Consider the following 27,209-nt stretch of genomic DNA (forward strand, 5'->3'; position numbering starts at 1 on the left):
ATATAAGTCTCCAAACGAGCCGCCATGTTGGTTCTAGTTTGAAAGCTGGGAGCAGCAGCCCACGAGGGAAAGCCTTCGTCCAATCAGGTGCCTAGTGCCTTGTGTCTAGTGGCAGCCCATCAAGTGTCCAATGCTGGGAACAGAGGCGATCCCTCGTGCAGGTGAGTGGGACCGCTGACACGCCCTCCTGAAATCGTAAACAAAGGACTGCTCCCACCTTTTCATTTTGACAGACTTTTGTGTTTGTCGGGCTGGCACTCTGTCGTCCAGCCAAAAGTTAAATTTACTGAATGAAATACAATAATAAAAGTTTTAGATTTTAGACTGTTGATCAGATAAAACAATGAATTAGAAGATGAAAAAGAGTAGAGAAGAGGGGTTGAGGCACAAATTGAAGAGCAGAGGTTGAGATATCCTGACTTTACAGCTCCCAAAATGCTAGATCCTACATTTCTCACAATGCAACACGAAAGCATCTGCTGCCTGGCAAACACCCATGTCCTTCAAACACTACACCTCCAGTCTCTAATACAAGCTTTCTGTTAAAACTGTGCAACCTCGAATCCCCAGCTGAGATTTCCTTTTTCTTGGTTTTCCCTTTTCGTTGACACACTTCCACAATTTGTGACGTCAAGCTGTCGAAATCACAGCCAATAAAAAGTTCCCACATTATCCTACTTGTCACCTCCAGGAGGCCGACATGAGAAGTTTTTTTTTCCCAGCAGGCAGTTCCTACTTACAGCACATCTGATGTGACTGAAGGCATCATCAGAGTACTTGAGCTGTCTACTCACAAACTAGCTCACACTAATTAAAGAAACATGTCTGATACCACAGCGTGCTCGGGTTTCAGGCTGCGGACGACCACAACATCGGCTGTTAAGCGGGTCCTTTTGCAGTGTGGATGTTTCGGTGTTGAATATGACATGATTTGGGAGGATGTTGTTTGTGTTTTGCAGAAGAGCTTCAGGATTATAATCAATCAGCAGGACGGCAAAATTAAGAAAATAAAGCAAATGTTTAAAAAGCGAACAGAATTATCCTCTGGAGCTAAATACAGTTTAAAGAGGACCTATTATGCTTTTTCACCTTTCCTTTAGTGTGTTAAAACTTTTGTGCATGTAAAAGGTCTGCAAAGTTACAAACTCCACACCAAAGGAAGTTACTCTCCCCCACAGAAACACTGCTCCTGAACTGCCTCAAACACCTTGCTTGAAGTCCGGCCTTTTCTTCCATAACATGGTGATGTCATCAAGTAACACATTTGCATAATACCTGCCTAGCGGCTAGTTTGGCACGCCCTCACACAAAGCTAGTTAGAGCGGAGCTGGAGCGGAGTCCGAAGAGTTTGGTTCGGTTGACCAATTACAACACAGTGGGCCAGCTGACCAATCAGAGCAGATCAGGCTGTTCCTCAGACAGAGGATGAAAAGAGGTGCTGCGGCACTGCCGGTCGGAGAAAAAAAACAAAGTTCTTTGAACATTAAAGCATGTAAACATGTTCTAGTAGAAACCTTAAAGACAAGTATGCACCTAAAAATAAGCATAATAGGTCCAAATTGCAATATACCTACCACTAGCGGTATCCAGACACGCAGGCAGATTTGCTTTAATTTGCAGGTTTTAAGATATCTGTTCCTAAGACTTCTGCCCCAACCACAAATACAGTGCACTGAAAATGAGATTAAAACAAGACTACAGTAAGCGTCTGCAGCCATGCTGTGAGGCTGTACTTAGGCACAGTGGTGCTTTGAATTAAATGCTAATGTCAGCATGCTAACATGCTCGTAATAACAATGCTAACACGCTGATGTTTCGCAAGTAATGTTAAACTAACATTTGCTTATTACCATTAAACACAAAGTAAGGCTCACGCTGATGGGAATGTTACTAGTTTTGCAAGTTGGTGGACATTAAACAAAGTACTGGACAAGTTCATATTTTCACCTGATGATGGCGCTAGAGGAAAAGTCAGGGGATGTTATTACAGTTCATCCCGGGGTGAACATGCATGTCTGAACCAAAATTCATGATCCAATATATGGCTACATGGCTGGATACCATCAGCGGTAAGTGAGAAAATATGTATTTTTTTTTTATAATTTGGGTGAATCGACCTTTTAATTGTAAAACAATCCAACCCGAATACTTTGATTTGACCCACCACACCATCACTCCACATTCAGCTTTACATTCCTCCAACATGAGTTGATGAGAAGAGTTTACAGCATTATTGCTTTAAGGCAAATAAACGCTGATGCATATGTGTTTTGGGGGGAAAGATCCCCCTGATCTCTGGAGGATCCATTCTGTGAAAGTATTACCATTTTGTCAACTGAGCACTTAAAATAACTCACTTTACAAAGAAACTTATTTACATTTTGCACTATCAATCACTGTGTAAGAGCAGGCGCCATGTCCTATATTTTCAGAATAAAAGTGAATTATAAAACAGTGCAGACTGTTTATTTGTTAAAACATTGTGGCTAAATGCTTTGACAGTCAAATGGGTCAAACTGATGCACTTACCTCCATCCTAACTCTATTAGGCTGGAGAAGATTGTCAAAAGTTTGGGGAGCCTGAATATATGATCCCAAGTCAGATTTACACACAAACACTCAGGGGGAGGCTCGGCGCTGGCGACACGCCCTGCACTGAATCGTGTTATAAATAAGCTTTAACTTAATTGCATTTCCCCAACTGGGAGGAACAAACGCAGGGCCAGCATATTTATTGCCACTCAACCTAGGTGCGTGAATCAGTGTGTGTGTGTGTGTGTGTTTCTGTATAATATTTGTGAGAAGGAGCCAAAGTGCAAAAGCTACAATACGTTTGCTAAGATAAGAAATGTTCTCATGAATCTTCCAGTTACTGTACGTCCGTGGATGTGTTAGGACCTGTGTTTTTATGTGCGTGTGTTAACAAACTGATCTGAGATGATAGCAGAAGGAAAGGTGTTTAGTGGTACAGAAACAATTTCATGCCATTTTACAGCCAGTAATTCCTACTAAGGATGCATTCACTACTCCACCACAGAGGGCTTGATTTTGACGTCATTTGGAGCCAGAGTCTGCGCAGTAGTGATCAGGGGGGCTGGAGCCGCGTTATCAAGGTCCCGCCCACACAAGAGCCAATCAAGAGCCAAGTACGGACGCAGCTTGTTAGCGTGAGCCACCTAGCTGCTACGTTAGCACCACGGTAGCTGTTTGGCTAGAAAGACACAACAACCATAACATCTCTATAACTACATTCATGATCAATCTGACTCTTGTTCTATTACACAGACGCATGGCGGTTATGGAAAGTTAAAGTTACATCTTTTAGTTTGGCCCACGTCCCATCCACTAACATGGAGGAGGAGGGCTTTATGACCTACACTGCAGCCAGCCACCAGGGGGCGATCCAGATGTTTTGGCTTCACAGTCTACAGTCTACCTACAGTCGATGGTCCAGACTGAAATATCTCAACAACTCTTTGATGGATTGATATGAAATGTGATACGTATATCGGCGGGGGCCTGGAGGATGGATCCTAATAACTTTGATGATCCAGTGACTTTTCATCTAGCGCCACCAGCAAGTCAACTTTTTCACTTTTCCAGTGAAATATCTCCATATCTACAACAGGCATTGGCACCAAATTATGTACAGACATTCATGATCACCCCAAAAATGTAATGTAGGCTAATAACTGTGGTGATCCCCTGACTTTAGCTATATCTATTGGCATCATCAGGTAAAAATTTCACTCTGTCCAGTACTTTGGCTTATGACTAAATACCTGCAAAACTAATGCTATTCTCATCAGCCTCAGCTGTACCTATCTACAAAACATTCACTTGTAAACCAAATTTTGCAGTTTTAACATAGATGTCTACACGTGTTTTGACGTCTGCAAGTCACCAAATCAGCCAGTACATCAAGCTTTTCTTAAGTTACAACAACTGGAATTAGATTTGTTTTGATCCCTTTGCTGCCAAAATCTCCGATCTGACAGAATCAACAAAACCAAAACTGTCCAAAAAAAAGAGCCACATGTGAGTCAGTGTGACTTTTGTTTACGAGCCCTGGTTCACTTTTAACCTGACGTAAACTGTAATTAGGCAAATACAAAAATACTACAAAACAAACTTCACCACATTACCAAAGAAAACAAAGTGTGATTGCACCCTGAGGCGCTGTAAAAATACAAAGACACATTCCAATTATTGAGAGAACAAAAAGTATGAGGCTGGCATGAATAAAACAACAGAAGTAGAGCACTGAATATGATTAGCTGGTTGTGTGAGAGGGCTGGCTGCAGGGTGGTGGTGAGGTAAACCTCACGGGTCTAAGATGGGATGTCTGCAAAAGTGCTGGCAGGGGGAAAAGCTGAGTGGTCAGCAGGATGGGGATCAGCGTGGACATGTGTTCTGTCAATCAGGAAGCCCAGAGGGGTGACAGCTATCCATTCAAGAGATATTAAGGAAAAAGATTGGGTGAGGGCGCTGCGTGAGCTGGAGGAGGTGGGGGAGATAGCAGGGGAAATAACGCAACCCCCTATATGATGCTATTTATAAAAATACAAGGCAGGTTTACAAGCACAGGAGAGTCAAGCTCATACAGGCGTGACCACAGTGGCAATTACTTTAGCTGATTCTGGTCTGTCCGCTGCACACCACTCATTTGTTTATGAATCCATCAGCGCCTAGTTAAACATCCACGTCTCCGGGGATGGAGCTTCTCCACCTAGCAGCTGTGTTATCTTCTCTGGGTCAAAGGAAACGGAAGCCTGCCACCTTAAGCCATTTAATATTCTCAGAAGCAAACTCGCTCTATACCGGCGGTTACCAACGTGGGGGTTGGGACCCCCTGAAGGGTCACAAGAGGATTAAAAATGTGTATTCAAATAACGCTGTTTAGTGTGGGATGAATGATTAACAATAATAACCCTGCAATATTGGAAGCTGTATATATTAGTTGTTTTATGCATTGCTCTCTCTTTGTGCTCTAGTTTGCTAACATGAGTCTTGCTTTTTAACTACCTTGTCCATTGATGTGTACACAATTCGACAAATAATTGTATGCGTTTATGTACCAATGTAGACTGCATTCAGCAATAATCTGAAATAAAAAATAGTGTGTTAAAAGAAACAAAATTGCTGTTTAAAATCTGCCGAATATTTTCTCAATTAATTGTTTTGTCTATAAAATGATAGAAAATAGTAAAAAAATGGCAAGGTGACGACCCCAAATGTCTTATTTTGTCCAACCAACAGTCCCAAAGATATTCAGTTTCTAACTGTTGGGGACGGAGGAAACCCAGCAAGCTGGAATCAGACTATTTTAGCTATTTTTCTTAAAAATGAACTCAAAACAATGAATCGATGGTCAGAATAGTTGCCGAAATAGCTGTTGATCGACTCATGGATTGACCGAGTAATCGATGCAGCACTCACTTACAGTTTAAGTATAATAACACAATTGTGTTTGAATACACAAATTAAAAACACTATTGAAATACTTGATATTTTGACATTTATTTAAAACAATATGAGAAGGAAAAAAATCATTCTCATGTTAATTAGTTAATCAAAAGAAAAATAAACAGCAGCAATTTTGATAATGGATTAATCATTTGATTCAGCTTCTCAAATTAAAGAATCTGCTTTTATATTATTGTAAATTAAATATCTGTTAGTCTGAAAAAACAAGCTATTTGAATATGTCACTTTGAGCGGTTAATAATTGACACATTAAGCGATAGAAATTGAGTAATTGTTATAATCGTAGCCCTGCTCCCACGTCTACACTGAGGCTACAGTATAACCTGTGATGATGGGTCACAAGTGGACGTTGTCTCATTTTAAGTGACACAAGCCAAAAAGGTTTGGAGACATTAGGGGTGTAATGATACATCGATCTTGATCGATATATCGATTCAATGATCAACAATCCAATATCATTGAAGTGAAAACATCATCATCTTTCAGATACGCCTTTAATTTGAAATTCCCATGGCACGTCTGCGTCACCATTTCCGTCCCTCCTTCCTACAGAGCCCAGTAATAAAATTGTCAAATCATATTTTTGTTGTTTTTTGTGAGTTGATATAAATGTAATTAATTGTGTTAAATGGGCATAAAATATAAGGCCCAGAATTGAATCTAATCAAAATCGTATCATGGCGGACTTTGTGATATCAGCAAATATTGTATTGTTGTCCAAAGAATCAATATAATATCGGATCATGAGGAAAGTTCTGATTTACAACCCTAGGAGACACCCCAATATGTGTCCCTGTTGGCCTTAGATAACCTATTAGGAAGCACTCTTTAACTTGAGAGTCAGTGTACAGCTTTGACCACCATTAAATGTAAATTTAAGAGGCTCGTGGTGTCTCGATGAGGTTCATATCCGTTAGCTCGGAGCAGAGGCTCCGCCACCAAGAAACTATTAAACTTCATGCTTCGTGCTGAGAACTATTGTCTGGCTAAGAATTGGAGTGATGTATTCCAGAGCTCCAGATTAGGACTGTAATAAATTTTCACTCTGGTTGATAACAATGGGCCCAAAGTGTGTCAAAAGAGATTGAGAGTCAATGCCTTGTAAAACAGGGCGAGAGAGAAAGGAAGAGCATGAGAGCAGAAGCATTATGAGGTCTAATTGTCCTAAAGGACATCAAAAAAAGCCCTCGCCCTTTAGACACTCTGCCCTCATTTAGTCATCACAATTAGCAGCAAGGAGGAAAACAGTTTTTACCGTGTGCCAAGGAGGGAATCCTTTTGTTGTTTTCAACATTTATGCAAAATGAAAATAAACATAACATTTCCATTGTCAATTTCAGCTGGAATATGAATGTGAAGGAAAAGGAGGCAAATAAATTCTGTATTTTTTCATGTCGCGAGCGCGAAAACGACCCCGAGGAGAGCTTTGGAGGCAGCAGAAGAAACATCATTGTAATTATGCCTTTTAGCGAATATTCTACACATTCATCCCCTTTGTTTTGTGTATGGAAATGTTCTCATGAATCTTCTAGTATGCTTCTGGATGAAGCTGTCACTTCCACTGCTCCTCTTTGTCTTTTTTCTTTTTTTAATGGATGCACACAGAATCTAATTCATCACTATCCGAGTGTAATTATGGAAATTTCTGTAGATTTGTTGGGAGTTCTGTAACAGCAGTCTGCCATTTCTACAAAAGATCCAGAAGTCTCTGAAGGGGGGAGGGAAGATTTTCATATTAATACTCGAGCGTGATCATGCATATGAACTATTCTCATTGTTTCAACTGCTTAACTGAATAATATCCTGTATGTTTAGAGAAATCTATCATTACTCTCTATAGTTAGTGCATTAATCAGTACTGACTGTGTGAGTTTAGCGTAATATCCACAATATGTCTTGTGCTGTCCGTCTGCAGTTAAAGTCACATCTTGTTAGTTTATACCCTGCCTGCGTGTTCACATATCGTACGTCAACAAGTCCATTTCCTTGACATTTATTCAACAGATGGTGATTTTGACACTTATTATTTCGTTATCATATTATTTTTTCTTTGTAAGCGCACGGCCACGTCTTTCCAATGTCACTGAAATGTCAGAGTTTACATTTACAACATTTACAACTGATTTAAAAGCAACAATATGGTTTTAGTTCTCGCTAAAAGGATCAAAAGGTCACACAACATGACCTTTGGCCCGGCCTGTAACCCCAAACAATTCATCTACATGCAGTGGTTTGATTAAATAATAAATCTTCACGTAAAGGTATGTTTATAGAACAGTATATGGATGTTCAGTTTACATCCATCCCATACTACTCCCTGGATTGAGATGGTTTATAGCAAGGCTGCCCAAAGTGGGGCCCACGGGTAGGGCTGTCACAATAACCTCAATATTGCAATACCGTGCTATTGACAAGCCAACCGCAAGGGGATGGCAAGCAACCACCACAACTGCGATGTTTTTTTAATTCTTTGCAATGGGAGCGCTGCGTATTTACTCTATGCTAAACGGCAGCAAGGTGACGAGGCGCTGAGCGTCATGGTGTTTTTTTTTTCTGGTCGCCAACAGTTGAAGAATGTTCAACTTTGGGTAAAACACTGCGCTCGTCACTTTCACTTTTTACCCGGCCGTCCAATCACAATGGATGACGGGCGGGAAAAATACAACAAAGACCAACCGTCACATCCTACATGTACCTGTAGGCTACACGTGCTGAACAACAACAACGGAGGAGAAATTAATATACATAGGCCGGCGGGTCCATCCTCCCTCCCTACGTATTTCAGCCTTCCTTTCAACCAGAGCAAGTAAAGTGTGCTGACATTTTGATATTCCGTATCATAGCAACCAGACGCAACCAAAGTGCCTCAGCTGAAAATAACGCTGCCCCTCGTTGCCCTTCTGTGTTCTATGTTATTAGTTTTAAAAAGCAACGATATACGCAATAATAACCTAACAATAAAGCTCATTTATATAGCACTAAAATCTGGATAAATTAAGTAATTCGCAGTGCCCTTTTGAGACAGGAATTTATTCAAGAGGTTTGATTTAGCCCGCCAGATGTTTCTAGTATAAAGAAAAAAATGTTTTTTTTAAATTCTAATATAAATCACTGTTTATGAGGTTTTATTTTTTGGTATTTTGTGGTAAAAATGCTCTTTAAATATGTAGCATACCTAATTATGAACTCTGTTTTATAATCTGAGCATGGCGGGCAGAATAACAATTGTGTAGGAAGTCAGTTTGCCATGAGTGAAGTAAGAAAAAAATGGAAGCAGAGACAGAAGGCACACGGACAGAAGGCATTTCAATTAAGGGAAGTTGGGATCCCTGCACCATTTTGCATCTTAACAATGCTATAAAATATAAATGTACTTGCTTTTGGCCCGTGGTCCACCATTAAGTTCCAGTTTTGGCCCTCAAAGTGAAAAAGTTTGGGCACTTCTGGTTTAAAGGAAATACACTTATTTTCTTACTTTCCTGCTGAGAGTTAGGTGAGAAGATTGATCCTTGAACAAGAGGGGTGACTAGACACAGGTCCTTACTTTTCATTTGAATGTTCTGAAGCAATTATTAAATTATTAATTGTCCATAAAGTCTGTTTCTTCTCCCGGATCGTTTTTACACAAGTCCTCTCTGTTATATTGAGATGTTCTGATGCGATAATTATTTGACCATAAAGTGTGATTGTTCTCCCAGGTCACTACTAGCATGATTCAGATTACAGCGGAGCGCTGCTGCACTGTAAGAACATCTAACTCGCAGCACGATGCGCAACACAATGAACGGATCGATAGACCAGCATTCCCCCCACAATGCCAACAACATCACCGCAGTCTCACAATAATAGTCTTTCTCCACATCCCTCCCCTCTACTCCCCTGGCAGCCTTCAGGCCTGGCCCATAAAGCGTCTCTCACATAAATCAAGCGAAACCCTGAGAACTCAGCGGGCCCCAAGAGCACGCTGATCACCCCGACACTCATTCCCCCCGCCGCCGGTCTCCTGGGCTGCCTCAGCCCTCAGGAACCCACACCCTGGAGCCCAGACCCTGCCAGTGAGCCACAGCACGCTGGGAGGGTCCTGATTGGTGGTGGTGGTGGTTGTGGTGGGGAGAAGGGGGGGGGATGTCACAGAGGCATGTCACTTTGATTCAGAGCCTGCAGACTAATGTGTGAGATGCAAGCGGATGCAAGCTGTGATATAAACAAATCAATATTTCTCAGGCGCATTTCTGTACACATGCCAGTATCCCAGAGCACCGCCTTGCACGCACGGGACAAAAGGCTGTAGTATCATACAATACATGATGGCCCCCGATGCTATTTGTACTACAGCGCAGTATGTCGCTGTTATTGCAACACCGCCAAATAAGCCCACTCTGTTGTAATGTGTTTCGTAGTGCAGTTTTGTACACAGATGGTACAGCTGACAAGGCTGCATAACATACGCAATTTACATAAAACATCCCAATTACTCTCATAGATGCTTACTACCACACTGCAAGCTCTTTTAGCATGACTGCCCCCAGAAGGAATCAAACCTCCAGTCGTGTCATTCATTATATTACAGTCTAACCTAAAAGACCGCCATGTACTGATTATACGGCCTGAGCCTGCATGGCCTCTGACCATTCTCTCTTTGTTATACTGTTCCTATTCTTCCATGCTGCTTTCTTTCAACTGGAGCAGACATGATACAGAAACAATAAAAAAGAAAGAAGAAGAGCAAAAACACAGAGAGTGGGACAAAACAAAAGCAGCAGGGATTAGAGAGGCAAGGAGATGTTACTTAAGGACTTCCTGTTTCCACAGTTGTGTGACGAATCCCAAAGTTGAATCCCCATTGCATGCGACACACACAGAATCGCTACCAAAGCGCTTTGATGAGAGCAAAATCTCTTGACAGGAAAACAAGGGGGATGTAGAGTGCACGCTCAGATGAGAGGGGCACGCTGTCTAACCATGTAAAGAAAAAAGTGTTTAAAATTCACAGTGATTTGTGCAAACAGCACATGAATAGGTTACCAAAGTATGCTCTAAATTAAATATTGTCAAGAGGCAAAGACGACAACATCTTTGTATCAAAAGCAATGAGACGCATGTCTGGCAGATTGCTGAATAGCTTTGAAGCTAGCTTTCATATCTTATATACTGTAGCTATCGTTTCTTGACAGGTTTATCACCGTCAAACCGCGACTCAAATACAAAACACACAAATCAATGGGATGCAAAAACAAGCACGCAAAGAAAAAACAACTTATTTATGAGTCCTAAATGCACTTCAATAACCTTGGTTGATTAAAAGTCGGCAATAATAAATCGCAAGCAACACATTAATAAAAAGCAACTGCCGCATATGAGAAAAGAGTAGCTTTCTTACCAGGTCTCGTCGTTCTTGAACTCCAGCTCTCCGTAGGTGTCTTCGAAGTCCTCCCCTCCTCCTTTGGCGAGTCCCTCCACGCTGCGATAAGGCACAATGACCGTCCCCCTTGCTCCAGAAGTCCTCAGCACTTTCACTTCCATAATACCCATGCTCTCACTGACGTGCACCGAGTGGCTCTCAAAGGTGAAGATGCCCGAATGGTCGTCATCCAGAATGGTCACGGTGGCCACAGTGGGGAAGCCCAGCATGGCCTTTGGGTACGGGAGACTGTTGGGGGACAGCACCTCGTCCTCTGTCTCCAGGACGCGCAGATTACCGAGACGCACAAAAAAGTGCTCGTCCTCTTCAAAGATGTCGTCGTCTATGATGCCAATGTTTATTTCCCTGATCATCTCTCCTGGTTTGAACACTATCGTACCCTCTGAGAACTCGTAGTCGGCCCCAGCGTTGGCCGAGCCGTCCTCCGTCTTATAATCCACGTAGATCGTCTTGTTGATGTCGCCGCCTTTTCTGGTGATGGAAAGAATGGCGGCGCCGCAGTTCTCGAGGCACTGGTAGACGGCGGGCTCAAACGCAATTCGAGACACGTACTCTTCTGGCTCCTCCACGTGCACCTCCTGCACGCTGATGCTCTTCTTCGCTTGCTCTGTGACGTGTTTCTTCAGGATGTTCCCTGCGCCGGTCATCATGCGTGTAGCTTGGATGCGGTAGAAGGCACGGCTCTTTTGCTGGTGCGAGAGGGCGTAGTAGTTGGCCATCTCAACCAGCTGATCCAACTCTTTCTCGGGGTGCTTCTGTTTCAGGTCTTTCAGGATTCGGATCATGTCGCGCCGGGACTCGTCTACTTCTTTGCTCTCGATCAGACCGATAAGGTTGCTCGCCACGCCTCCGTCCATGAAGTGGGAGTTGACCATTTTGCCGTCCATCTCAATCCCCTTGGAGCGTTCTGCCTCCGTCTCGATGATGACGCCCCTGTGTTTGTCAGTGCGATACTTCTTGTGCATGAACTTGTAGAAGAGCAGTCGTCTGTCCGCTACCCACGCAAGGGTTACGCATATGGGGAAGAAGGCCAGTGTGAGTAGACCCTCCCAGACCTGGACTACGTTGGGAGAAAACACTGCCAGAATCATGTAGAGCCAGATGTAAGCAAAGATGCTCCAGCCCGCAGTGACAAAGAACACTCTGAGGTGTTTGACCTTGCGTACCTCTCCTTGAGGAATGACAGAAACGCAGAGGCCAATGATGACAAACATATTGAAAGCTGCACTCCCAACAATTGTGGCGGGCCCGAGCTCTCCAGAGACGAACCCATGTCCACAAACCTCAATCAGAGAGAGCAGAATCTCAGGGGCGGAGGAGCCCAAGGCCATGAGGGTGAGGTTCGAGACCGTTTCATTCCACACCCGAATGGTGGTGGTGGTTGTCTCCCCATTGGGCCTTTTGATGACAAGTTCCCTCTCCTGGGAGGTGATGACCTCAATGGCCCCCATGAAGCGGTCTGCAATGATGGACACCCCGAGAAACATGTAGATCATGGCCACAAAATACACAATGACCCGTGCGATCTTGTCTCCCATGGAGGGATCCTCGGGATACCAGATGGGCAGGATGATCCCCGCATGACACTTGGAGTTTCCTGAGCAGGTCGCATTGCTGGGGGTCAGCAGAGGGCTCGGAGTTGTCCGGGCCTCTGTACAAAGGAAGGCTACAGCCACAGAGACCAGCCCCAACCAGAGGCAGGCTGACGACCCCGGCTTTAAAGGCCGTGAACCCTCCATGCACCCTCCTTCGTCTCAAGGGTCCTTACCACACTGATAGTCCCCCTGGGATCCAGCACTGGGCTGTGCTTTTTCTCCACCCACCACCTAAACACAACACACAGAAACAACAGACATTACATGGATGCATACAGTATATTTATTTACACCATGGTCTGGGTGAATACTCGATTCTGATTGGCTGCAGGGTGTCCATTAATTCCTGATAATGTACACCGACTAAGTAGTTCCAATGAAACTGTCTGTTCACCATTCTAAATGAATGTGCTGGCGACAAAAAAATCTGAATATCTTATTTATAACACCGAGTTAACGTTATGCTAATCAAGATTTTGTGAAAATCTCTGAGCGGACTAGAAATATCTCTCGACTAACTATCTCTCCCGTTGCCAAGTCGTATCTAAGGTTCGTTCTATTCACTGGAGCAGTGAACAACGTTTCCATTGCATAAGAACCTTATGGGATGGTAATGATCATTACAGGTATTAGCAAAACTTCAGGGTTACCAGGGAAACTGAGTTATGGCTTGCGAAAAACTTCAGATTTTGGTTGCAAAACGCATGAAAATATAAACTTAATGGTTTACATTTTTTTTCCTTTGGCAAGTGACCATGGTATAAGCGGGATAATGCCCTTCAAGGTGTCCATAGTTAAGAATTAATTGAATACATGGAGGCAACCGTACGACGCGCCATTAATTTCTGATAATGGACACCTTGTTGGACATTATCCCTTACATATATTTAAGACACAAAGAGTTTACTCTCATATGATAAAAACAGCTTTCAAACAGGGACAACAGCAGTAAAACAATTGTTGCTTTGCATATTTTTACTGGATAGATAAATGCATCTTCTGCTCAATAAATATGTATTGTACTTTCTTTATGCATTACTTATTAAACATAATAATTCAGTAATTAATGTAGTCACATAATGGAATGGTTATCCAACCACTGGGTACTTTCATGTTGTTTTAAATCCCAAGTTTCAGGAGTAGTATTAGTACAAGTATGTGAGACTGTGTTTGCATTTGACAAGGAGAAACACGGAGAAACACACACTGTGTCTGAAGCAAGAAAAGAATTCAAACGATCCCAGTATCCTTCTGTAAGACTTCTTTACAAACAGCAGTCATGAGACCATTATGTTATCTTTGAGAGGCGGGCTGGAGAATACTTCCCCATGCTTAGAAATTCATGAGATTTTCAGGTCTGTAAACCACTATGTGAACAATGGAGATAACATTAGTTTAATAAAATCATAGCCTGCGGGCTTATTTCTAATCATAAAGTTTATTTTCAGTTTAGATGTGGATACGTGCGCCCAATAATGTGGATTTGAGCGTGATTGTCTGAGATCTCGGGGGTAATACACAGCTCTGAACCAAACAGCTCGCTCAGCAGGCGTGCAATGTTGCCAAACTAAGCACTGTCCAAAATGTCGCATTGGCAAAAAAACAAAAAAAAACAGCAGAGGGGAGGCAGGAGACCGTCAAGAAGCAAACTGAAACAAAGGGTACAGATGTCCCGTCCAAATTCATTACAGACTGAGCTCTAAATGCACACTTACCACTTCCGCAAGAGAGAGCAGCATTACAATAACAATGCAGACATTGTCTGAATTCATAAAAGCTAAGGCTAAGCATCTTACGCACCTCTTCAGCTCTTATGAGATAGGACTTGACAATTGTTTTTGATGCTAACAGCTGAGGCCAGAGGCAACAGGAGCAGGAAGAACCACCCCAAACTTAAAAGATGTGAGCTACTTTAAGAGATAACACAGGGGATTTATAATAAAGGCTCTCTCCTCAGTGGTACCTGTTATTATGTTGTGGTTCAGGAGGATGGGTGGGGTCCCTCTGCAGCCTCCACCACACCTTTGGGCCGCTGAGACAGTCTAGTCTGAATCATCTCTTCAGAGAGATACAGACTGTGTAAGTTAATCATTCTGTCCAGAATTCACTGGAGGATTAAAAAATGTTTTCTTACTGTCACACTTGTTTCCCTTTGCTTTTGTTGAGCTAAATGTAGTTTGAATTTTTCCTACATTTTGTACCTTAAAGTGCATTCTTGTGTTCTGATTCCTGGTTAAAGAGTTGATTACCTCTGAGCCCGCCCGCACTAAAAAATGTGTACAGTACGCACTCATGGCACTTTAAGGCACTTTGGATAAAAGCATCCATTAAATGGCATATGTTCTGCTGCGTAATGCAGATTTCTTATTTGATTTAAGTCTTGTGCAGTACACTGGATCTGAAGACTTTTTAAATAACTCCCGACTACTTGAACTCCCAGGTGATATTTTTGGAAACGATATCTATCATCCAGATGGACCACTGGCCAGTTTGGATAGCTGACAAATTTTTCAATGGAGATGTGAGACGAACAGGAGCTGACATATTTGAAGCACCCACACCAATTTATTTTAAAAGCCAAATATTGTCTCTGGAACCTGAGAAGTGTGAACACACACACATCTAATGTCTGCAAAAAAACTGGCAAAGTTTCTGTCAACGTCTTGTGTGCAAACTCAGGCTTTAGCAAAACCAATTAATACATTCTGGAATAAATTATTCCTAATATTTCCAATTTAATGGTTCATAGATACAAATAATTGCATCACTATCAGTATTACAATGATGTCTTTTTAAGAGTTCATCACCTCAATAACATTCAGAGAACTATGTCTTTCCAGAAGTGCTTTTTTTTAGAGGTGATAAAACTTAAAAATGCAGGCTATCTCAGCTTGAAATGAGATTCCTCAGATGTTAAAAAAAGATGTTGATTGCAGAGCAGCAGCACGCTGATCTGGAGGATAGAAAAGGGGATGACAGCAAACGGCAGCAGAAGCGAGAGACAAGGAACTTAAATTTAACTGAATCAGCAGAGCCATTTATATGGACAGGAGCCAGCTATGCAATCCCTGAGAGAACTGACACAAACAAACACAACAGGGAAATAATTGAGTGACAAAGTTGTAACTTAATGAGAGAAAAGTTGAATATGAAAACTGTGGATTGTGCAGCTGTTTGGACTTTTGCATATGTCTGAAAGTTTTAGGAATGAAGAAAAATATGTGCAATGCTTAAATTACAGTCATAAACCTCTACCAATATGTACTGTAAATGCCCTTTATTTAAAAAGTGATATGCTTTTGAAGGAGGCTAAAGGAAGTGCCTCTTCCTGTTTTAGAATCAGAGCAGCACTGCTGACCTGCTAGCTTCTCCCTGTCTGTTTTATTGCATGGTGGCTCGCTGGGTGGATGGGCAGAAACTGCAATGAGGCAGAAACAGACGAAGCATCCAGAATTTAAAGGCTAGAGAGACTCTCAGTATGTTACAACCTGGGGACGGGAATGATTAAATGACTGGTTGTTTAATTATAAGGTGATATACAAGAAGAAGATCGTCCTAAATCCAAAGTGTCGACTCACATATTTTATACATCATCATTTGTAACCTGGTCAATCTCACAAAAAAGCAACATGATTCAAGATTACTCCATTGTTGACGTGGTTGCCTATATTTACACAACTAGCACAAAGCAATATTAGCATTTATTTGGAGTCATGTTTCTGTCCACATGACTGTAAATCCAATATTAACTCTTCTTTTAGCTCCGTTTTGGTCTCCACCAACTCCTGAGGGAAATATCTGGCTCTTTAGCTGCTAAATGCTACATTATGATCACCAGCTAGGTAGCTATCTAGCTGGCTAACTTTGTCTGTTTGCTGCTAGGAATCTAGTGTATGGTCATTGTTTTAGAGGTTTTTTTTGCTTAAAGGGATTGTGTGTAGCAATTAGGGGGAACTTTGGGCAGAAATGGAATATAATATTAATATGTGTGTTTTCTTAATGTATAATCACCTGAAAATAAGATTATTTTTTTTATTAGGCTACCTTAGAAGGAGCTGTTTATATCAAAATACGTAGAGGGTCCTCTTCACTGAGCCGCACTGCAATCTACAACCTCACCGCTAGATGCCACCAAATCCTACACACTGCACCTTTAAAACAGCTGCCTGCATGCTACAGTCGAAAACCCCCCTATGAGAGCCGTGAGAGTGAACCACATCACCGAAACGATGACCTGAAATGATGGTGATAGTGGTCACGTGATACATTGTGAATATATAAATACTGATTACAGCAGCTTTAAATGAGCTTAAATGTACTCTCCTTTTAACACTTCACTGTAGCTTTAATGCAGACAGTTGGATACTCATGTCTCTACTGTATGTGTGAATGTGTGTTATTATCAGAGTATGGAAGGGGGAAAGAGCTGAAAAAGAGTAAATGTGCTCAGTCAGCCTACCCTGGATAAACAGAGGCACACCAAAATGGCAAACAAGCCAAATACCCATAAATCCAAGAGCAAACTACCAGAGTGACACAGAGAATATTAAAGATATAAAGGCCATACAGTAACACTGGACGGAGGGATTCAATTGCCTGTTAACTACTTCCTGCCGTGTCCCATTAGACGTATAAATTTCACAAGCTGAATAAAGTCACGCTCAGAAAGATCATTTTGTAATTGTAAACTATAGTTGTGCTCATTTCCGGGTCTCCCAAGAGACACATTAGATATTTGCACTTTTCTAAGTAGTAAATTTAATCTTTTTTATCGTGCATGAAGAAATGAATTTCTCACCCCTGAATTTTATTCAGTAAGGCCCTAATATCACTACTAGTGACACAACTACTTCCTCTACTACTGCTGTTATTAATATGATTACCAAAAGCATTACTACTGCATGAACTAACATGAATAAAACTGCTATCAACTACTACCACCACCATTATTAGTACTTCTACTAGCCTTCTTAGTAAGACTACCCTGACCTGAAATGACACAAGGCTGTTAAAGGGGTACTCCATCTTTTTACTATTTCACTTCTATAACAACCGTCTCCTGTAAGTTACGTTTATAGTACTAATTTGCAACATACATGTTTTGAAAGAAAGGAATATATAACACCATGCAGATTACGATTTTTATCAACACAATGATGAAATATTAAAGTATCCAACAAGTCGCCAAATGTTAATACTGAAAGTATCAGTAAAATGTTCGCTGACAATGTTTTTCATTTTTTCTCTACAATATCCAGAGCAACTAAAGCATTATTTCACTTATTTAGGTCACATTCAAGCACTCACAGCACTTAGTTAAAGGCTGGCCCACACTAAAAGATTATTCAAATCTTAACAGATATTGAAAATGTGAGAGATCCAACACGACATGTAATGATGAATAATTTGCTATTTTGTGTCCTCGGGGGTTCCCCCCTCACAACAGGATATCGTAAATATTGAACATGTTTAATATGTGCAATTTTAAATCGGTGCGGAGAGGATGGACTTCTGAGCAGATCGGGGGATGTAAAAAACACTCTGAACACACTTCTCACCACAGGAATATCTGGCAAGATAATCTTTAGAACCATCAAAGAATGGTCTTTTGCAGGCTGTTGTCGGAAGGAAGGAATCGGCTCCAAAATGGGCATGATTCTCGTGTAGTGTGTACCCCGTATTAGGTTAGGAAAATATGGTGGTTTTGCAAGACACATACATGTAATGCATTTACTTAATTGACATTTAACTGAAACCACGATCTTTCCCTAACCTTAACCAAACCACATGCAGGACTCAAGATTTGAATCCTGCTTTCTGGTGTAAAAGTCCTGCACTTTGTTCTTTTGGTACAAAAATGTTGCACTGCCTGTGAACAAAATCCATGCAACAATTACATTATCCAACACCACCTCATTGGGAATACTTTAGAAGCTTATTATACAATAATTTCTAGGAGACAAGGTCGTCCATAAAGTTAGGAAACTTGTAAGAGACAGATTTAAAAAAGAATCAAAGCAGCATTGGATGATACATCCTGACTAAAAAGCCCCATTTACCCCTGGTACTAACATGTGATCTGTATCTAGATAATGACATCTGGTCCACGGGCCTTTGCATTTACACATGGTCATCTTTCTAGCTACTGCTACTATGTGTGGTTTTTGCCAGGTAACTTAACAAATACAAAATTCAGAGCATATCTTTGCCTCCACACGGCTCTCAACAAGGCAATGGCTGCAGTGCTAACAGCGCTAACAGTGCAAACAACAGCAGCAGCGCTGACAGAGCTAACAGTGTTTATCTGGGGTGGAACCGGAAGGTGGGAGCTATGCTTCTGCAACGACACCGTCGGTCTTGACTACATTATCAGCTGTAAACACCGTATGAGAGCAGTGCAGAGCGGCGGTCGTGAGTAAGCCAGGGGGGCACGCTCACATGCACGAACATGCACTAAAAAGGCAAGCGCGAGCGGCCCGGCTATGTCAACAAAGCACGGAGAAGCTCCGATTACAACACACACAGAGGGAGAGTGACTTCATTCTCTGCTCAGGCAGACATTACTCCTCTATATCTTTACATAGACAATAGCTGTTTGCGGCTACATTAATGCTCTGGATATCGTATAGAGAAGATTTAAGCTAGCAGGAAGAAGTGGAGTTTTCTTAAGAACAAGGTCATGTTGTACAAATTGCATTTACACCAGACTACCTCCAGATGTGGTGTGGGCAGCCAGTCGATTTACACTTTGCATTACCATGTGTTTTTCCTTCTGCAGACATACAGATCACATGCTAATGCCAGTTGTAAATGGGGTCTTATTCCCTAGAAGCTCGGAAAATGCTAAAACCTACAATTTCCATAATGCACCTCCATAATGGGGTGAATTGGACTCTCCCTGACTGGTAAATGCCCCCTACACAGCTCCAGAAGACATCATACTGGCTGAATAGTAATCTCTGTGATGAATAAATTGAACTCCATAAGTGCCCCTTTAACAGAATCTTCATATTATACAAAATGCTGGCAATATATCCAATACGGGTGGATTGATCTGATTGGTTAGTTGATTGATTGTGAAACCATTTAAGACACACAACCACATAGTTGTAGTGTTAAAATGATTAAATTTAAGCTCTCAGACGGATGGTTCAGGTGTACAGTATGACCTCACAAGGATTTTGTATTTTAAATATTGATTTTCTATCACAGCGCAAAGTGTGCCGTCAGCTGATGCAGAGTGAACGATCCCATTTCTCTATGTGTACCAACATTAGAGCCGCGACCCCGAAATTAGGAGCTACACAAAACAATTTGCATACTAATTACTGTTTTAAGGATGGTATTTTGCATTGTGAATGTAGAGGAGGACTGTCGCTGGAGTTTAATCAAGACTGTTCAGCTGCCTCCACAAAGTAAACGACAAAGTTGTCCATGAAAACTGCAACTTAAGAGTCATATTGTAACTGACATATTTAAATTAAGGGTGAAGTTCAGCTTTGACATATTCCAATTAAGTCCAACACTGACCTCTTCAACCACAAATAGTTGAGGGTGAACCCATTTAAACTTCATTTACACAACTTTTAACCACTTTTTTTCTTTAGGAAATATAAGAAAGTGGATATTAACTAAATCAAACATCACAAAATCCTCAATATGTATAATGCAATAACATATGTGACGAGTATTGAGGAGGTCATGCAGTACTATTATTATTATAAAGTCCAGAAAATGTCAGTATTTCAGCCATGTAAAAATATTAAATGACAGTAAATATTCCAAAATATATTTATTTCCATATGTCAATATTGATACTACATTATTAATACGCTATCTCCCAGCTAATGAAGCAGACCAATACACTGATTTTACAGGAACCGGACAGATTTTTTTTAAGGAAATAACTGTGCAAATATTCTTATACTTAACCTACAAGTATTTTATAACAAATTTCAAAATAAAATGTTAAAAAAAGTAAAAAAATAAAAATAAAAAAATGATATTTTCCCTGACTCTTAGTTCTGTAAGGTGTAAAAAGGTATTTAGACCATCATCATTTAAGTCCAAACTGATTAAATAAATTTAGCATTAAGGAGCTATAAGGCATTTTACCACAATGAGAGGGAAGCACTATATGCTAATATGAACAAAAAATGTTTTATTTTTAATTATATAAAATGTGTCCGAATCAACTGAATAACTGAGTAAATAAAATGTGTTAGGAATAAAATAATATATTGCAAGACTTTATGTTATGAGAAAGGAACCTCAATAATTGATTAATCATTTTAGTGATTTTTTAATAATAGAAATGATCTAGTTCCAGCTTGTTTTCTTCTGATATTAAACTAAATATATTTGTGTTCTGGACTGTTAGTTAAACCAAACAAGCAATCTGAATATATCAACCCTTTCTTTGGGAGATTTTTAAAAATATTTTTGATTATTTTTGATTATTTTTTTATTTCATGGATCAAACAATTAAATAATTAATTCATAAAATAATAGACAGATAGTTGTAGCCCTCATCAGTCTAACTCTAGATGACTTCCATCTCTCAGATAGTGGATTTTAATGAGAAAAAACAACATTACTGTTTGGTTTCGTGCATCTTTAAAGTGATCACCATGTATATCTCCTGAACTGATGCAGACAGCATTATTTAGCTGAGACTGCTGCTGAGAGCAGAGAGCAGAGAGCTGCTGCTCGGCTCACAGATCTCTTTCCATTTCCCTATTTTGGGAAGAGGGTCTTATGTTTAAGGAGGCTATTTGAGATGCGCGTAAACATGGACTCAGCAGACACACGGAGAGCCTCAGCTGTTGCTGATTAATCATCATTTCTCTCTCTATAACCGATGTGAGAGCTACCTGAGGGGGGAATCCCTGCTGGAGCACCAATAGAGGCCCACACCACAACTAACTATAGGGTGCATACAGGCCTATACGTGGAGACATGCACACACAATATAGGAGCTTAGATTCTCTCCTCTCTGAAACTAATCTCAGGAAAGTGGCAGTCCTTTGCAGGAGATGACAAAAAATATAAAGATTCATGCATTCAAAAAACTGGAGATGCAGGTGTTCAGCAAATCAGCAGCAGGAATGTAACAACCGGTATCCGATACTTTGCGTTGACAGACGCCAATTATTTGAATGGCACACCCATTAGACGGTATATCACGAATCCATTGCAGCCCGTTGCAATGGATCATATCTGCCCAGTGATGATGAGGAGCAATGGGAGCATATAGAGAGGCTGCAGGTTGAAAGCTGCGCTCCGGACTGACTGACATCACTTATCGACTGTTATTATTGCAGCTATGCATCATCTAACGTGGTTAATCTGTCACACATTAAACTAGAAAGCTGTTTATTACTGATGGTTTGATGGTTTGCATCACTCATTAAGACACATTAACACACTGATTATCTAATATCCCTGAGTTTGCATCATGCGTTATTCATTACCTGGATTTGTATTCCGGGGAGTTTATGTAGAAACTGCGAAATAGCTCCTTTATTATTGTTGTGCAGCTCAGATCAGCCTCTCTCCACAGTCTCTATATAGAATCTTGGATCTCTTGGACCAAAAAAAAAACCCTGGTGAAGCAGCCACTGTGTCGTCCTCATGCACGGAGAGCCAGGTCCTCATGCACGGAGATCCAGGTCCTCATGCACTGTGATCCAGGTCCTGCAGCTCGGTATTGGAGATTGGATGAAACCGTCCAGAGGTGATTTCCTTTTCCTCCTCTCCTGCTCTTGGCGCCCTCCTCCCCAGATCCTCCCTGTCTGACGGATTGACCGGGTCGCAGAGCTGCTGTCAATGACGAGGGAGGAGGAGGAGGAGAAGGAGGAGGATGGGGGGTGGTGGGGGGGGGGGGTCGGTATTTTAAGATCAGAGATGGATCTTCAGAGTCAGTCCGTCCTGCTCTTCCTCCTCCTGCAAGCCGTGAATCAGCTCTCTCCTCCTCCCCTCTCCGCTGCAGGAAAATCTGTGATGGTCGCTCTTTGTAGGTAGCTCCCGGCTGTCTCCGCTACACAAACCACACAATGCAATTCATATTAAAACACACATCAGAAACGGGCTGTTAAGTTCCCCGGGCTGTCAGCTGGACTTTGCGCACCATCAGTAGAGGATGAGCACGGTGCGTCTCCTCTCCTCCTTTCTCCTCTCCTCTGCGCTGACTCAGGCTCTGGAGCAGATTGATGGAGCTTTATCTAGATTCTAGAATTCAAGATTCTAGAATTCAAGATTCTAGAATTCAAGATTCTAGAATTCTAGATTCTAGAATTCTCCCTCCTCGCCTCCTCGGAATATGTTATTAATATTATTAGGACTATGTATTCTCAGGCGGTGGAAGGTGTGAGATGGTTTCGTCCTATAGAACCTCCAACCCCCATTTCTTTTTTTAAAAGTCACACAGACTGGCTCAGTTAGGCGCGCAACTACGTCACCATCGGCTGAGAGGAGAAACCTGCACCACAAAGCAGGAATCAGATCCAGGAGGCCCACAGCACCGGCATCACTAGTGATCACTATACAGGAGGAGGAGGCTTAGAATTAAGGCAGGGGTCAGCAACCTTTACTGTCAAAAGAGCCATTTTAGGCAAAAAAATAAAAAAATCTGTCTGGAGCCGCAAAACATTTGATCATTGTGATGAAGGTAACACAGTTTATAGTCTAAGTATATAGTATATAAGTCTAATGCAGTGAGGACCAAAGTGCAAATGTACTACAGAGTGTTAGGGCCACATTGAGAGAAAAACATCTGAGATTTACAGAATAAAGTCATAATATTATGAGAAAAAAGTCGTAATATAACGAGAATAAAGTCACAACTTTACAAGAAAAAAAGTTGTAATATTACGAGAATAAAGTCGTAAATTTACGGGAAAAAAGTCTTAATATAACGAGAATAAAGTCGTAACTTTACGGGGAAAAAAAGTCGTAGTATTACGAGAATAAAGTCGTAAATTTACGGGAAAAAAGTCTTAATATAACGAGAATAAAGTCGTAACTTTACGAGAAAAAAAAGTCGTAATACGAGAATAAAGTCGTAACTTTACGGGGAAAAAGTCATAATATAACGAGAAAAATGTCATAACTTGACGAGAAAAAAAGAAAATAACACGTAAAATTATTACTTTATAATATTATGACTTTATTCTCATAATACTACGACTTTTTTCTCTTAAACTTCTGACTTTATTCTCATAATATTACAACTTTTTTTTCTCGAAAACTTCTGACTTTATTCTCATAATATTATGACTTTATTCTCGAAATCTCAAATTTATTTTTTTTCCTCAATGTGGCCCTAACACTCTGTCGTACATTAGACCTACAACAATGATGAATAAAAATTAAAACAACTAACTCTTAAAACAACTATTTTTAAGCGCCAGTTTGTCGAAATAAATATATTCACACGTTGGGATAGACGTTATATCTTTGTCGGAAACAAAATATAAACAAAACAGTAGGAGAAATAATAGGATAATAGAGAAATGACACCCTCCTCTCTCTCACTGGGAGAACTGTACATTTGATTTATAGTAGAAACCACAGAAGAAGAAATGAAGGACGAGGAACTCTGAGCTTCAACACCTGTTCTGGAGTTTAGAGGTTCTACATAATTAATTTGATTAATATCTTAAAACATATTTGACTACGATTGAAAACTTAACAAAAAAATTCTCAGTTTATTCCAATTGTTTTAACAGACCCCGATTGTTTTATTCTTTTCCTTTCCTTGCATTTTATTTGTTGTATGATTTATTTTATTTTTATACTATTTTTATACTTTGAAGTATTGTTACTTTTTGCTATTTTTTTGTAATGAAAAAACTGAACATGTACTTTATGTATTGAACTTTCTAAATAAAGTATTAAAATACAAGTTTGTAGGTTAATTTTTAACCAGAACAATGTTGTGTAATTATAACAACTAGAGAACACACGCACGCACACGAGCACAGGAATGCAAAAATAGCCCATTTATGAGTGCTGCATGTAAGAATTTATGCACAAGACATATTTTATAACACTAATGTCAGATCAATCCACATATGGATTTTTTCTGTGATCAAGGACAGCTTAATTTATACAAGTCTTATAAAAACCTTCTGCAAACACGACAAGTGTAGGGCTGAGTGTGCCAATTCATCATCAAAAGGCCCTTTAAGAGAATAGTTCGACATTTTTGAGAAACACACTTATTCACTTTCTGGCTGAGAGTTATGAGAAGATGCCACACTTATGTTTGTCCATTAAATAGCTACAGCCAGCAGCCAGTTAGCGTAGCTTAGCACAAAGACTGAAAACAGGGGGAAACAGCTAGCATGAATCTGTCCAAAGTTAAAACAAAAATCCACCTACCGGCACCTCTAAATCTGACTAAGTGACACATTATATCTTGTTTGTTTAATGTGTAAAAATTACAAGTTTATTTGGTGTTATGTTTCTGACAAGGTGTGGCTCGTTGCCTAGCAACAAGACTCCAGGAAGTCACTGTACCCGGCAAAGAAATAGGTTGCATCCGAAATTCCATCCTAACATGTTATTTAGTACGCTAAAACAGTATGTAAGATTTTTTAGTGCGTCGGAAACCTTAGTATGAAACCAATAGTACGTGAATTGCATACTATTTCCGGTGAAATATTACAGTATGCAACGATGGACACTACGGTGGCATAAATATCCCACAATGCAACGGTAGTGACAACAACGCTCATAACAGACGTTGACGGACAGCTCTGTAACGTCAATAACGCTTCAATTTAACTAGAAGTAAAAGATTTCCCCCGTTATATATATTTTAATTAATTCAGACTTTGATTCTCACAAATCATCGTTTGGTCACATGAGGTTGGCACATGTTACCATGGTTACACGTCTCCAACTGGCAAGGAGGCTCTCAGGAAGTGATGACATAAATTACTGCTCTTTTCAAATTACTGAAAAGATTCATACTACTGTTTATTCAAACAAAAGTATGTTGTCCGATAGTACACATATTGAGTATGTAGTGCGTAGTATGCGATTTTGGACGCAGCCTTAGTATGTCCCAATACATAGTATGTCAAATGCAGTATGCCAAAAATAACCAGGATGTCCTACTGCAGAGAGAGCACACACGACAGCCTGATGACAGCTCATTGACAGATATCACATGTATCGGAAATATGAGCAAGAGAGTCAAAGTTCAAAGAGCAATAATATGATGAAGTAGTCCCAGTTGTATGCATACTGCATGCTACAGTGCATACTTTGAAGGGCAGCTGCAGTACGTACTAAACAGAAATAGTGAGCGATTTGGAACGCAGCCATTGTCTCCCTTACTTGTAGTTGCATTGCACAACCCAACGATCTTCCATCCCCAGTTAGCTGCGTTACTAGCCAGCAGATAATGAGCTTCAGTGGACACACACACACAGTCCTTCATGCGGCACCATCACCCATAACCGCCGCTGACGAGACACACGACGCCCCAGAGAGACGGGAGCAAAGCAGGATGTTGACACTGCCACCACCTCCAATTACAGACTCATCCAGGCCTCAAGCACTGTGGAGATAAATCCCTAAAAGTTCCAGGGCAAACCAGACTGTATGTTAAATTAATACAAGTATTTAAAAGTCTTTTAAATTAATTAGCGATTAATCAATAATGAATTATCATTAATCCACCCAGAAACAACACGGATAGATTCGTCTTATTGCAGTATGCAGAGTCCCTTTCTCTTTTGGGATGCAGCCCGTATGCAAAGAAGGGGGAAAAAATCAATTGGATCCGATTTTAATTACATAGTCCGGCACTGTGGTACAGAATCTTATTAGCCTGTTCAGATTTCCATGCTTGTTAAATTCAAATAGGAAATTCAAAAACAATTGCTTCCCAAATGGACGGGAGGGATGAGACGGGCCAATCTAGTCAGGCGGCCCCGCCACCGCCGCCGCAGCCACCACTCCCATCCGCCATCCTCCCTCTCTATGTAACGCTGCGATTAGTATGGAGAAAATGGTTGGATGTTTTAATGAAGTTTTCTTATCTGCAGGACTGGTGGAGGCAGGAAAAACACAGGACAGATTGGTGCACACACACCTGCAGCCAGCATGCATCACATGATTGGAATTCAATGCCTGCTCTTGCCTCTCTCATCAAAGTCCTCCATGCGTTCAGTGATGATTAATGGATTATGCTTGTAATCAACACACCAGGCCTGCTTGTGCTTCCCACTGAGAGGAGCAGCACTTACAAGGGCGGCCGGCTTGATGGCCGTAGCCCTGAAACTGACTGGGTTGCATTGATTCTCAGAGAGTAACTTCGCCTCTCCTTCCTTGTTCTTGCCACAGCTCTCTTGACGGCGTCTGCGTCTCTCTAGATCAGTTTCATTAAAACGTCTGGCATGCGGCAGCGGAGAATCTAGAGCAGCGAGCGATACAGTACAGCACCAGAGAATAGTGCTGCACTTGCACTTTGTGATTTGTATTTTCTCTCTCCGTGCTGCGCTCGGCACTCTGCACATGCTGATAATTTGTAGGCTGGAGTTGCAACAACTTCAGTGGAAAAAAACAGTCAAGGCGGCGACACAGTGGGCCCCGGCTGGTGAGAGAAAGAGGGGAGGGAGGGGTCATCAGGGGAGTTAACACCGCCATCACCCCTGGGCGACGTCCGCTTATGACGGTCAGTAATGAATAGT

The 27,209-nt window shown here is 41.1% G+C and overlaps 1 protein-coding gene across 3 annotated transcripts in view; it reads right to left on the minus strand.

Moving 5' to 3' along the window:
* Window positions 1-23,209, minus strand: part of slc8a3 (solute carrier family 8 member 3) — a 141,009-nt gene extending 117,800 nt beyond the window's left edge. Inside the window, exons 1-3 of one of the 3 annotated variants that reach the window (XM_074660582.1) lie at window positions 22,634-23,209; window positions 21,978-22,543; window positions 10,868-12,735 (exon numbers count right to left, since the gene is read on the minus strand). In XM_074660582.1, coding sequence (XP_074516683.1) covers window positions 10,868-12,648 — 1,781 coding nt within the window. In that variant the 5' untranslated portion in view covers window positions 12,649-12,735; window positions 21,978-22,543; window positions 22,634-23,209. Of the gene's footprint in view, window positions 1-10,867; window positions 12,736-21,977 lie in introns of those variants that run through there. The other 2 variants (XM_074660581.1, XM_074660585.1) reach the window with 2 other exon arrangements.
* Between the last annotated feature and the right edge of the window lie 4,000 nt (window positions 23,210-27,209).

Source organism: Sebastes fasciatus, chromosome 15, assembly GCF_043250625.1.
Source record: "Sebastes fasciatus isolate fSebFas1 chromosome 15, fSebFas1.pri, whole genome shotgun sequence".
Taxonomy (NCBI): domain Eukaryota; kingdom Metazoa; phylum Chordata; class Actinopteri; order Perciformes; family Sebastidae; genus Sebastes; species Sebastes fasciatus.